Source organism: Coregonus lavaretus (assembly GCF_964263955.1).
Source record: "Coregonus lavaretus genome assembly, chromosome: 6".
NCBI classification, from domain to species: domain Eukaryota; kingdom Metazoa; phylum Chordata; class Actinopteri; order Salmoniformes; family Salmonidae; genus Coregonus; species Coregonus lavaretus.
The window spans coordinates 55,878,786-55,892,408 of record NC_139993.1 but is presented as its reverse complement, the minus strand read 5'-3'; the positions used below and the strand labels follow the sequence as shown (position 1 = coordinate 55,892,408).

General features: G+C 42.7%; 1 protein-coding gene across 1 annotated transcript in view; it reads left to right on the top strand.

Annotated features, from left to right (window-relative positions):
• col24a1 (collagen type XXIV alpha 1 chain) overlaps positions 1 to 13,623 on the top strand; it is a gene marked incomplete at its 5' end in the record, with an annotated part of 140,131 nt that overhangs the window by 61,383 nt on the left and 65,125 nt on the right. The window contains one exon of the mRNA XM_084163896.1: positions 13,242 to 13,295. Coding sequence (XP_084020022.1) covers positions 13,242 to 13,295 — 54 coding nt within the window. The remainder of the gene's footprint in view (positions 1 to 13,241; positions 13,296 to 13,623) is intronic.

The following is a 13,623-nucleotide window of genomic DNA, read 5'->3' as shown; positions in this document are numbered from 1 at the left end:
TACTGAGGAAACATGGGATACATATTTGGCATCACAACTTCAGGCTGTGGAAATTCAGACCGGTACTAGAAAGACTTCAGAAAATAGACAGTGTAGTCTATTGTACTCCTAAACAAAACAAACATTAGCCGCTCAGTTGTAGCATTTAAATGTTAAACTGTCACAGTTAAATTGAGTTTTACTTTCAAAGTATCAACAAGCAACTTCCATATACCATCATTTTCATATGACATATTTAACTGACAGGTGTCAATGAGGTCTTTAAAAGCCCTGTGCTCAGCACTTGGCCGCTGTTTTCTATCCATTAACAAAATATACTGTATGACAGCTGTCGCTTAAAAACAAAATCATTTGCACGTCTACCCATCCATTTGTCAGGTAACCTACATAAGGTGTGAGTTAGAATGTGTTGAAAAGAACTCCATGTTGAAAGGTCATCCAACATAGGTATGCTTTAAGCGATAAAAAGGGATTTAGTAAAATGGGGGGATATGCTGATGAAAGTATAACGACGTCAATAATCGACTGTTCTTGTCTCAATCAAGACAGCATGCTGTGCAATGCTCAAATCAAAATGTAGCTTACAGTAACACTGTTTTAACATTAATTTCAGGTACTGTATATTTGTATCTGTAAAAATGTGAATGACCTTGATGCTGAGTTTACAGAGTAATATAAATCTATACCTGGTGACTGACCCTTTGAGGTTTTTCTATTTGCTTAAGTTTTATTTTGGTATGTCATTTTTAATCACAGTATTTAAATAAATAATTAACTACCTTTAGTTTCATGTCACATATGAGCCATCAAGCAGTGGGGGTTTTGTAATATCAAAACTGACAGTTTTCATTTATCATGATTACCATCTTTACATTCCAGAAAATGAATATGTAAGAAAGGTGACACAGAAGCCAAACTACAAGGTCTCCGTGTGGATATCCATATAACTCATGATAAAATCAGAGGGTGACTGGCTGGCTTATTAGCAAGAGAAAAGCAGTTTTGTCAAGTGGATGGTCTCCCGCCTAGAGAGAAAGGGTGTCTACCTTTGACAGGCCTGTTCAAAGAGACAGCTGTTTCTATTTCCATCTGTAGATAATTATGGCAGCAATATTTTGAAACCAAGCAAGGGGCTGAGGACAAAACACTACTAGCTATAAATGTCAAGTTCCTGTTATAACAAGTGGTTTATATTTACCCTCCAAGCCCTTGTTATGTCGATGGAAATTCAATTTTTTCCCCCTCCAAAATGAGGGGGCGCATCTCAGTTTTTACACCATTGTTTTTGCTATTGGGATTGTTTACGCAAATGGGATGTCAAAGCGAAATGTGTCAGTGATCCTTACACTCCACTTTGATCCTCCCTCCTCAGCTGAACAGCCAGTGGAGACACAGGCTGCGCGTTAGGCGTATTATTTCAGCCATTTTGACGAAGTATTGAGTGTCAGCGACAAGAATATCCAGCTGTGACAGGTTGACGGAGTGGGACCTTGCGCTGCGGAGTCTAACACAACAAAAGGCCGGCCCTGTCGTGCCTCAATTTACCTCACACTGGGAGATGGCAGGACACATTAGAGAGGTGGGAGAGATGGGAACTTTCTGACTCAAAGTCCGTCACAGAGAGGACAAATTTCACAATCAACGGCGTGGTTGAAGTCTACCAGAGACTGGGGACTCCCTCCTATAGGAGCAGCACCCTTGAACAGCTTGCAGCCTGGCTCTGAAAATATTATTTATGTCCCAATATTTATTTACAGACAAATATTTTGTGGTTCAGTGGGGACTCGTATTCAGTAGGGGGTTCATGTGAAAAGGACAGCAGGGCTTGGGTGTTTGCATAAATCAGTACCCTTGCCAAATGAGCCCAAATGTACCCAGAGAGGCCGAGACGCAGAGCTAAAAGGACTCTCATGAACCTACATGGACCCAAGCAGACCCGTGAGGCCCCTCAAAGACCCCTGGGGATTGAAAAGGTCCCTATGCATCCCACTGTGGACCCTGAAGGCACCTCATGGAGTCAAATGGACACACGTGGACACAAACACAAGAACATGAACCAAAATGGACTGTGACAGATCTAGCAGACTCAATTCGAAAGGATGTTAAAAAATACAATAAAATCGACTCAAACCCACAAACAAAGATCTGAGTGAAAGTCAAGCAAACCCAAATAGGGTCAATAGAAGTCTGGAATAAGTCCATGATAGATGGTGCAATTACACACCTCATGGATATTCTCTCTATTTCCTCCAGAGTATCTTTGCAGCGTCAGGTGTCACGTCAAGACAAATGAGTATGCTTAAAACATGAGCATAGTTCAATCATAAAAGGCCTTAATAGAAGTCATCTGATGATTTACTCTCACCGTAAATGCCATTTTGAAGCATTGCATAGAACTCTGAGCTAAATGCGGGGAATTAAAATAAGATCCTACTACGTCCAGACATGGCTATCCCAGCTGTAAAAATGATTGATGCCTTTCTTTAGGCGGGATAATAGAATACCGTGAAAGAAAATCATATTTAGCGACCAGAGACTTTTAAGAGCGTTCCAACACTGAGGTCAATTACCATTAATAACGGTCCTTGGCTCATTGTGCTATAATAAGGTTTCGGTAATAATGACGACCTAAACCTGAGCTCAGTGGCATCTGGCCACATCAAAGATGGTTGGACTAGTAAAAAAAGATGAAAAGGCATTGAAAATGTAAATAAGTATAAATAAACGAGAAGTACAGTAACATTACAAGTCAAAAGTTTGGACACACCTACTCATTCAAGGGTTTTTTCTTTATTTTTACTATTTTCTACATTGTAGAATAATAGTGAAGTCATCAAAACTATGAAATAACACATCATGTTGTAAACAAAAAAGTGTTAAACAAATTTTTCAAAGTAGCCACCCTTTGCCTTGATGACAGCTTTGCACACTCTTGGCATTCTTTCAACCAGCTTCATGAGGAATGCTTTTCCAACACTCTTGAAGGAGTTCCCATATATGCTGAGCACTTGTTGGCTGCTTTTCCTTCACTCTGCAGTCCAACTCATCCCAAACCATCTCAATTGGGTTGAGGTCGGGTGATTGTGGAGGCCAGGTCATCTGATGCAGCACTCCATCACTCTCCTTAGTCAAATAGCCCTTACACAGGCTGGAGTGTTACAGGAGGGGGTCGCAGTTCCGGAGCGACCCACTAGGTGTCATCCTCTGACAACCTTAGGCACCTCCTCACTCACAGTCTGGACTAATCAGTATCCTATTGGTGTCACCTGTGTCTACCTGTTCACCTGTGTATTTATGCCCTCACTTCCCTGTGTTCCCTTGCTCATTTTTCTCTGTTAGTTTCTCTATGTCCAGCAGTACTACTCAGTGTCTGATCGGAGACCTATGTACAGGTACTTGAGAAGTGTTTTCCCTGTTTCGTTATTTGATTCAGTCGTAGGTAGTATTTCGTATTTTGGCTGTCAGCCGGTTTTTGGAGACTTATTTGCTCCGCCTTTATTTTATCGTGATAAGTCCGTTATTTTGTATTCTGGCTTCGGGACCACCAGTAAAGATCCTTGTTTCACAATCTCTGCCTGCTGCCGACTGTATATCCTGCATCGCACCTGGGTTACACCTCACACCAACCCTTACACTCCAGATGGGATGGCATATCGCTGCAGAATGCTGTGGTAGCCATGCTGGTTAAGTGTGCCTTGAATTCTAAATAGATTACAGACAGTGTCACCAGCAAAGCACCCCCACACCATCACACCTCCTCCTCCATGCTTCACGGTGGGAACTACAAATGCGGAGATCATCCGTTCATCTACTCTGCGTCTCACAAAGACACAGCGGTTGGAACCAAAAATCAAACATTTGGACTCATCCGACCAAAGGACAGATTTCCATTGCTAGTTTTTTTTTTGGCACAATCATGTCTCTTCTTCTTATTGGTGTCCTTTAGTAGTGGTTTCTTTGCAGCAATTCAACCATGAAGGCCTGATTCACACAGTCTCCTCTGAACAGTTGCTGTTGAGATGTGTCTGTTACTTGAACTCCGTGAAGCATTTATTAGGGCTGCAATCTGAGGTGCAGTTAATTCTAATGAACTTATCCTCTGCAGCAAAAGTAACTCTGGGTCTTCCTTTCCTGTGGCGGTCCTCATGAGAGCCAGTTTCATCATAGCGCTTGATGTTTTTTGCGACTGCACTTGAAGAAACTTTCAAAGTTCTTAAACTTTTCCAGATTGACTGACCTTCATGTCTTAAAGTAATGATGGACTGTCGTTTCTCTTTGCTTATTTGAGCTGTTCCTGCCATAATACCAAATTGGGCTATCTTCTGTATACCACCCGTACCTTGTCACAACACAACTGATTGCCTCAAGCACATTAAGAAGGCACACCTGTTAATTGAAATGCATTCCAGGTGACTACCTCATGAAGCTGGTTGAGAGAATGCCAAGAGTGTGCAAAGCTGTCATCAAGGCAAAGGGTGGCTACGTTGAAAAATCTCAAATATAAAATATATTTTGTTTTGTTTAACACTTTTTTGGTTACTACATGATTCCATATGTGTTATTTCATAGTTTTGATGTCTTCACTATTATTCTACAATGTAGAAAATAGTCAAAATAAAGAAAATCCCTGGAATGAGTAGGTGTGTCCAAACTTTTGACTGGTACTGTACGTTTCTGGACAAACTTCAGTAACAATGTTTATAGCATTTTAGAATCTGATCTCCCTTTTTAAACTGTTCCCCATAGTAAGTGTCAGTGATGATTTGAATCTGAGCATTAAAGGAAATGCTAGGGCTCAGTTTTCAAAACAGAGCCTAACTCAAGTAGACGCCATCCAATGGCACGAAAAGCTAACCCTCCCCGAACAAAAACACAAATCCGTTTGGTAAACAAACAAATCCTCCCCAAAAAATCCTCCCTTGTAACTGAGCTTCATCGCATCTAGATTTAGACACCATTCGGCAATGGGAGTGTTGCAACAGGCGATCAGTTGAGAACTACCTACCCCTTTACCTCCACTGGACAGGACCTCCCCTAGGAGCCATTATAGGTTGAATTATTCGGCAGGGGTGAATCGGGTGACCCCAGCGCCCGGTTGGCCCTCATCGCCACCGTGGAGGAGGAAGGGACCAACCACGGAGCCAGGACGTCAATGTTCCATTTCATTCTCCTCTCGTTAAAGCAGCCACCAATCCCGGCGGAAGGCTGGATGCCCCAGTGACCCCAGAAACACCCTGAGCTGACAGGGAGATAACATGGCTGACTAGGTGACAAAGTGGAACATGGCAGACTACTTGCCAGGTCAGTTAGTGATTTGTTTTTCAGTTAGTGACTTGTTTTTCAGTTAGCGACATGTTTTAGCAACTTAATAAACCCTAATGACATATTTGGGTCACAACATGGCACGTCACAGGGATTGGTTGATATGAGCCAATCAGTCAAGAGCTTTAATGTTCCTACTGTCAGAGCTATGAAAAGAGGTAGCTGGTGATCCATTTTTTTCATGGAACATTAAAGCTATGAAGTAGAACAGCGTGATTAATACAAAGCACGTGTTAATCATGCCATGCACATATCCACTCACCATGGCTCAGATATCCATTCATGCCTGCTCATTTCCTGTTGTACGGGTGAACAGCCACAGGAAACAGTGTGGGGTCTGGGCCGTCACAGCAGAAAGTAGCGAACATGAACAGGGTGCAAGGTTTCTCGCTACACAACTCCACCAATCCCAGCACACACTTTTACTTGAAATCTCCTGTGACTGAATGTGATCGAGGGCAGACTTGGGATCAAGTGGGTTTGGGATTTTGCTGTTGTGTTGAGACGGAGGGGGGGGGGGGGCAATGAGTTCACTGCATTGACTAAACCTGAGGGTCGTGTTGCTGTCGGGGTCAAGCGGTGAGCCGAAGGGAAATCCCCGCTCCCCCTACTTATCGCAGTGGGGAGACACAAAGGAAGAAAATAGTTGATTACCCAAAACGGTGGCTGTTTGACATTTCACTCAAGTGGTAACCACAGCCTAGCTGTTATGGTGAAGTAGGATAAACCATTACCATAAAGAGAGCACCACACTGAGTAACAAGAGTGACGAGTGCTTCTTGGAAAAGAACGACCACTGTGGCTTCTCCCTCAAGCAGAGTTTAAGGGACTGGGTATCCCTCTGCCTCCCTTTATGGAACCATGTTTATGGTATTGGCATCATGATATGACTGTACAGTCTGGACAAAACTCATTTCCCCTTTGCGAGGCCAAACAGTTTCCAAACACCTTTTTCATTTCATATCCTTTTTATTTTTATATTTTTATCTTGCACCTGTAATAACAAACAAAATAACTGTAATAAAGGAAGTGGTAGCTGACAATCTCAATACATTTCTCACAACAGTTGCCTCAAATTTGGTTGAGAAGCTACCTGGTTGTACTGAAGTGTATGGGAAGGGTCAGGTCCTAGGCTATTACTGCAAGATGGATGTACAAGCTGATGCCTTTTCCTTTACAGCAGTGTCTCAGGCAGAAGTTGTCAAGAGACTGTCTGAACTAAACTGCTCTAAAGCTACAGGCCTCAACAATATCCCTGCCAGGTTTCTAAGAGATGGTGCTGAACTTATTGCCCCTGTGTCACCCATTTAATCAACATATCTGAGCAGGGTAGAGATCCCACGGATACGAAACATGCTAGAATGACCCCTATCCACAAGAAGGGCTGCAAACCAGACAAGGGCAACTATAGACCTCTATCTATTTCAGTGGCTGTCAGTGCCTTTTACGATGAGGGAGGACGATTTCTTTTTTTCATGAGTATGGCCTTATTTGTATTACAGCATGTTGGATGACTGTCAATCATATTCCATTTACCCAGTTCAATGTAACATCGATAGGTTTAGGCTACTACATGATACTCTAATTTTCCCTATACCCATCATGAGGTTGCTACACCTAGCCTATGAAGGAAAGTTTACAACGTAAGTGCACACAGGTCTAGAGAGAAAATTTGAGATGACAGACAGTGACACATGGACAGACATTGACACATTCAATACCGCCTTGCACACCTTTGCCTGCATCTAGCTTATCTAGGGTGTAATCATTAGTCCAACAGTTGCAAACGAGAGTTTCTATTGGACAAATTCAGGTATTTTTTATCCCCGTTTCGTTTGCTTCCGTTTAAGAAACGTTTTTCAACAGAATCGGCAGAATGAATACACCCCTGATCACGCATAAACAGAGTTCATTTTCATAGCAGCCATGTTGTATTCATTCTAGCCTCTATCCACTCTCCTCCTCTTACCTTTTCCCTTCGTTTGTAGACTTCAAATGAACCTCACATCAGCTGTATGTGACCAGGCGAAAAAACCATTCCAAGCCAAACCATGTCAGAACCGCTACACACAGCCAAAATCGTTGTCCCCATATTAACTAAAATAACGTCCTAGTCAACATAGCTAATATAACTAATGCGCTAGTAAACCCGCTACAATCATGCAGCAATGTTACAGTGTATAGTCAGTAAGCAGTTAGACCGGCAGGCCCCGGTGGCAATAAATTAATAAAACCAAAAGCTTACCTTGACTTTGAAGAGTTCCAGTGTTGTGTTGGATAGTAATTGCCAGCTAGCTAACATAGCATCCCTCTGTTTGAGCCGGGTGTTTGAGTAACTAAACTAGCCAGCTGCATTTGCTAGCTAAGTAAGTGAAACTGAAAGTGAAAAAATATATTTGTTGAAAACTGTTGACAACTATTGTCTTTCAATTCAATTCAATTTAAGGGCTTTATTGGCATGGGAAACGTGTGTTAACATTGCCAAAGCAAGTGAAGTAGATAGTAAACAAAAGTGAAATAAACAATAAATATTAACAGTAAACATTACACTCAGAAGTTTCAAAAGAATAAAGACATTTCAAATGTCATATTATGTATATATACAGTGTTGTAACAATGTGCAAATAGTTAAAGTACAAATGGGAAAATAAATAAACATAAATATGGGTTGTATTTACAATGGTGTTTGTTCTTCACTGGTTGCCCTTTTCTTGTGGCAACAGGTCACAAATCTTGCAGCTGTGATGGCACACTGTGGTTTTTCACCCAGTAGATAAGGGAGTTTATCAAAATTGGGTTTGTTTTCGAATTCTTTGTGGATCGCTGTAATCTGAGGGAAATATGTGTCTCTAATATGGTCATACATTTGGCAGGAGGTTAGGAAGTGCAGCTCAGTTTCCACCTCATTTTGTGGGCAGTGTGCACATAGCCTGTCTTCTCTTGAGAGCCAGGTCTGCCTACGGCGGCCTTTCTCAATAGCAAGGCTTTGCTCACTGAGTCTGTACATAGTCAAAGCTTTCCTTAAGTTTGGGTCAGTCACAGTGGTCAGGTATTCTGCCACTGTGTACTCTCTGTTTAGGGCCAAATAGCATTCCTAGTTTGCTCCTGTTTTTTTGGTTAATTCTTTCCAATGTGTCAAGTAATTCTCTTTTTGTTTTCTCATGATTTGGTTGGGTCTAATTGTGTTGCTGTCCTGGGGCTCTGTGGGGTCTGTTTGTGTTTGTGAACAGAGCCCAAGGACCAGCTTGCTTAGGGGACTCTTCTCTAGGTTAATCTCTCTGTAGGTGATGGCTTTGTTATGGAAGGTTTGGGAATCGCTTCCTTTTAGGTGGTTGTAGAATTTAACGCCTCTTTTCTGGATTTTGATCATTAGCAGGTATCGGCCTAATTCTGCTCTGCATGCATTATTGGGTGTTTTACATTGTGCAAAAAGGATGTTTTTGCAGAATTCTGCATGCAGAGTCTCAATTTGGTATTTCTCCCATTTTGTGAATTATTGGTTGGTGAGTGGACCCCAGACCTCAAAACCATGAAGGGCAATGGGTTCTATAACGGATTCAATAATTTTTTGCCAGATCCTAATTGGGATGTCAAATGTTATGTTCCTTTTGATGGCGTAGAAGGCCCTTCTTGCCTTGTCTCTCAGATCGTTCACAGCTTTGTGGAAGTTACCTGTGGTGGTGATGTTTAGGCCGAGGTAGATATCGTTTTTTGTGTGCTCTAGGGCAACAGTGTCTAGATGGAATTTGTATTTGTGGTCCTGGCAACTGGACCTTTTTTGGAACACCATTATTTTTGTCTTGCTGAGATTTACTGTCAGAGCCCATGTCTGACAGAATCTGTGCAGAAGAGCTAGGTGCTGCTGTAGGCCCTCCTTGATTGGGGACAGAAGCACCAGATCCTCAGCAAACAGTAGACATTTGACTTCAGATTCTATTAGGGTGAGGCCGGGTGCTGCAGACTGTTCCCTATATCCATCCTGCCCTGCCTTTCGAAAGTATTTGAAAGCCAAGTTAACAAACAGATCACCGACCATTTCGAATCCCACCGTACCTTCTCCGCTATGCAATCCGGTTTCCGAGCTGGTCATGGGTGCACCTCAGCCACGCTCAAGGTCCTAAACGATATTATAACCGCGATCGATAAAAGACAGTACTACGCAGCCGTCTTCATCGACCTGGCCAAGGCTTTCGACTCTGTCAACCACCGCATTCTTATTGGCAGACTAAATAGCCTTGGTTTCTCTAATGACTGCCTCACCTGGTTCACCAACTACTTCTCAGATAGAGTTCAATGTGTCAAATTGGAGGGCCTGTTGTCTGGACCTCTGGCCGTCTCTATGGGGGTGCCACAGGGTTCAATTCTCGGGCCGACTCTATTCTCTGTGTATATCAATGATGTTGCTCTTGCTGCTGGTGAAGCTCGGATCCACCTCTATGCGGACGACACCATTTTGTATACATCTGGCCCTTCATTGGACACTGTGTTAACAAACCTCCAAATGAGCTTCAACGCCATACAACACTCCTTCCGTAGCCTCCAACTGCTCTTAAACACTAGTAAAACTAAATGCATGCTCTTCAACCGAACGCTGCTTGCACCCGCCCACCCGACTAGAATCACTACTCTCGGCGGGTCTGACCTAGAGTATGTGGACAACTACAAATACCTAGGTGTCTGGTTAGACTGTAAACTCTCCTTCCAGACTCACATTAAGCATATCCAATCAAAAGTTAGATCTAGAATCGGCTTCCTATTTCGCAACAAAGCCTCCTTCACTCATGCTGCCAAACATGCCCTCGTAAAACTGACTATCCTACCGATCCTTGACTTCGGCGATGTCATTTACAAAATAGCCTCCAACACTCTACTCAGCAAATTGGATGTAGTCTATCACAGTGCCATCCGTTTTGTCACCAAAGCCCCATATACTACCCACCATTGTGACCTGTACGCTCTTGTTGGCTGACCCTCACTACGTATTCATCGCCAAACCCACTGGCTCCAGGTCATCTATAAATCACTGCTAGGCAAATCCCTGTCTTACCTTAGCTCACTGGTCACCATAGCAACACCCACCCGTAGTCTGCGCTCCAGCAGGTACAGTATATCTCACTGGTCATCCCCAAAGTCAACACCTCCTTTGGCCGCCATTCCTTCCAGTTCTCTGCTGCCAATGACTGGAATGAACTGCAAAAATCTCTGAAGCTGGAGACTCTTATCTCCCTCACTAACTTTAAGCGTCAGTTGTCAGAGCAGCTTACCGATCACTGCACCTGTACACAGCCATTCTGAAATTAGCCCACCCAACTACCTCATCCCCATATTGTTATTTATTTTGCTAATTTGCACCCCAGTATCTATTTGCACATCATCTTTTGCACATCTATCATTCCAGTGTTAATACGAAATTGTAACTATTTTGCACTATGGCCTATTTATTGCCTTACCTCCATAACTTACTACATTCGCACACACTGTGTATATATTTTATGTTTGTATTTTTGACTTTATGTTTTGTTTACCCCATTTGTAACTCTGTGTTGTTGTTTTTATCGCACTGCTTTGCTTGATCTTGGCCAGGTCGCAGTTGTAAATGAGAACTTGTTCTCAACTGGCTTACCTGGTTAAATAAAGGTGAAATAAAAACATTTTTAAAAGTGCCCTCGCCAATTTGTTGATATATACAGTGGGGAGAACAAGTATTTGATACACTGTCGATTTTGCAGGTTTTCCTACTTACAAAGCATGTAGAGGTCTGTAATTTTTATCATAGGTACACTTCAACTGTGAGAGACGGAATCTAAAACAAAAATCCAGAAAATCACATTGTATGATTTTTAAGTAATTAATTTGCATTTTATTGCATGACATAAGTATTTGATCACCTACCAACCAGTAAGAATTCCGGCTCTCACAGACCTGTTCGTTTTTCTTTAAGAAGCCCTCCTGTTCTCCACTCATTACCTGTAATAACTGCACCTGTTTGAACTCATTACCTGTATAAAAGACACCTGTCCACACACTCAATCAAACAGACTCCAACCTCTCCACAATGGCCAAGATCAGAGAGCTGTGTAAGGACATCAGGGATAAAATTGTAGACCTGCACAAGGCTGGGATGGGCTACAGGACAATAGGCAAGCAGCTTGGTGAGAAGGCAACAACTGTTGGCGCAATTATTAGAAAATGGAAGAAGTTCAAGATGACGGTCAATCACCCTCGGTCTGGGGCTCCATGCAAGATCTCACCTCGTGGGGCATCAATGATCATGAGGAAGGTGAGGGATCAGCCCAGAACTACACGGCAGGACCTGGTCAATGACCTGAAGAGAGCTGGGACCACAGTCTCAAAGAAAACCATTAGTAACACACTACGTCGTAATGGATTAAAATCCTGCAGCGCACGCAAGGTCCCCCTGCTCAAGCCAGCGCATGTCCAGACCCTTCTGAAGTTTGCCAATGACCATCTGATGATCCAGAGGAGGAATGGGAGAGGTCATGTGGTCTGATGAGACAAAAATAGAGCTTTTTGGTCTAAACTCCACTCGCCGTGTTTGGAGGAAGAAGAAGGATGAGTACAACCCCAAGAACACCACCCCAACCGTGAAGCATGGAGGTGGAAACATCATTTTTTGGGGATGCTTTTCTGCAAAGGGGACAGGACGACTGCACCGTATTGAGGGGAGGATGGATGGGGCCATGTATCGCAAGATCTTGCATTGAAGATGGGTCGTGGCTGGGTCTTCCAGCATGACAACGACCCGAAACACACAGCCAGGGCAACTAAGGAGTGGCTCCGTAAGAAGCATCTCAAGGTCCTGGAGTGGCCTAGCCAGTCTCCAGACCTGAACCCAATAGAAAATCTTTGGAGGGAGCTGAAAGTCCGTATTGCCCAGCGACAGCCCCGAAACCTGAAGGATCTGGAGAAGGTCTGTATGGAGGAGTGGGCCAAAATCCCTGCTGCAGTGTGTGCAAACCTGGTCAAGACCTACAGGAAACGTATGATCTCTGTAATTGCAAACAAAGGTTTCTGTACCAAATATTAAGTTCTGCTTTTCTGATGTATCAAATACTTATGTCATGCAATAAAATGCAAATTAATTACTTAAAAATCATACAATGTGATTTTCTGGATTTTTGTTTTAGATTCCGTCTCTCACAGTTGAAGTGTACCTATGATAAAAATTACAGACCTCTACATGCTTTGTAAGTAGGAAAACCTGCAAAATCGGCAGTGTATCAAATACTTGTTCTCCCCACTGTATGTTGAAAGGGGTGGGGATCAAGCTGCATCCCTGTCTCTCTCTCTCTCCTTGGGCCAGAGGAAAGCACTCTCCCTCTCTCTCACTGATTGCATTTGTGGTTGGAAAGGAGTTATCTTTTCCTCGTCATAAATTGGGCTTGTGACACATAAACATTGAATACAGATTAAATACATTGACTCTGTGACACAAATATTCAATACAGATTAAATATATTGACTCTGTGACACAAACATTCAATACAGATTAAATACATTGACTCTGTGACACATAAACATTCAATACAGATTAAATACATTGACTCTGTGACACATAAACATTAAATACAGATTAAATACATTGACTCTGTGACACATAAACATTCAATACAGATTCAATACATTGACTCTGTGACACATAAACATTCAATACAGATTAAATACATTGACTCTGTGACACAAACATTCAATACAGATTAAATACATTGACTCTGTGACACAAACATTAAATACAGATTAAATACATTGACTCTGTGACACAAACATTAAATACAGATTAAATACATTGACTCTGTGACACATAAACATTAAGTACACTCGCTCTCTCTCTCTCCCTCTCTCTCTCTCTCGCTCTCTCGCTCTCGCGCTCTCTCTCTCCCTCTCTCCCTCCATCCCAGGGTCCTCAGGGGCAGAGGGGTACACCAGGGGTCCCGGGGCCAAAGGGCAGAAGGGTAAGATATCTATTTTTACCTCCCTCCTTCACTCTCACGCTCCTCTGTTCTGTTACCTCCCTCCTCCACTCTCTTACCCTCCTCTGTTCTGTTCTACCTGTCTCATCAGTAACGATGTGAGCTATAATGGACAACAGGAGCCTAACCCTGATTCAACCATGCAACCTAACCCTGATTTAATCATGCAGCCTAATCCTGATTTTCCTTCATCAAACACCAGTCTAACATTTCATATGTTTCATCCCTGCTTGGTTAATCTCCAGGTTAAGGGTGAGTAAACAGAGTGTGTTTATTCTTCACTGGGGAAATTATCGCTTTATTAGATGCT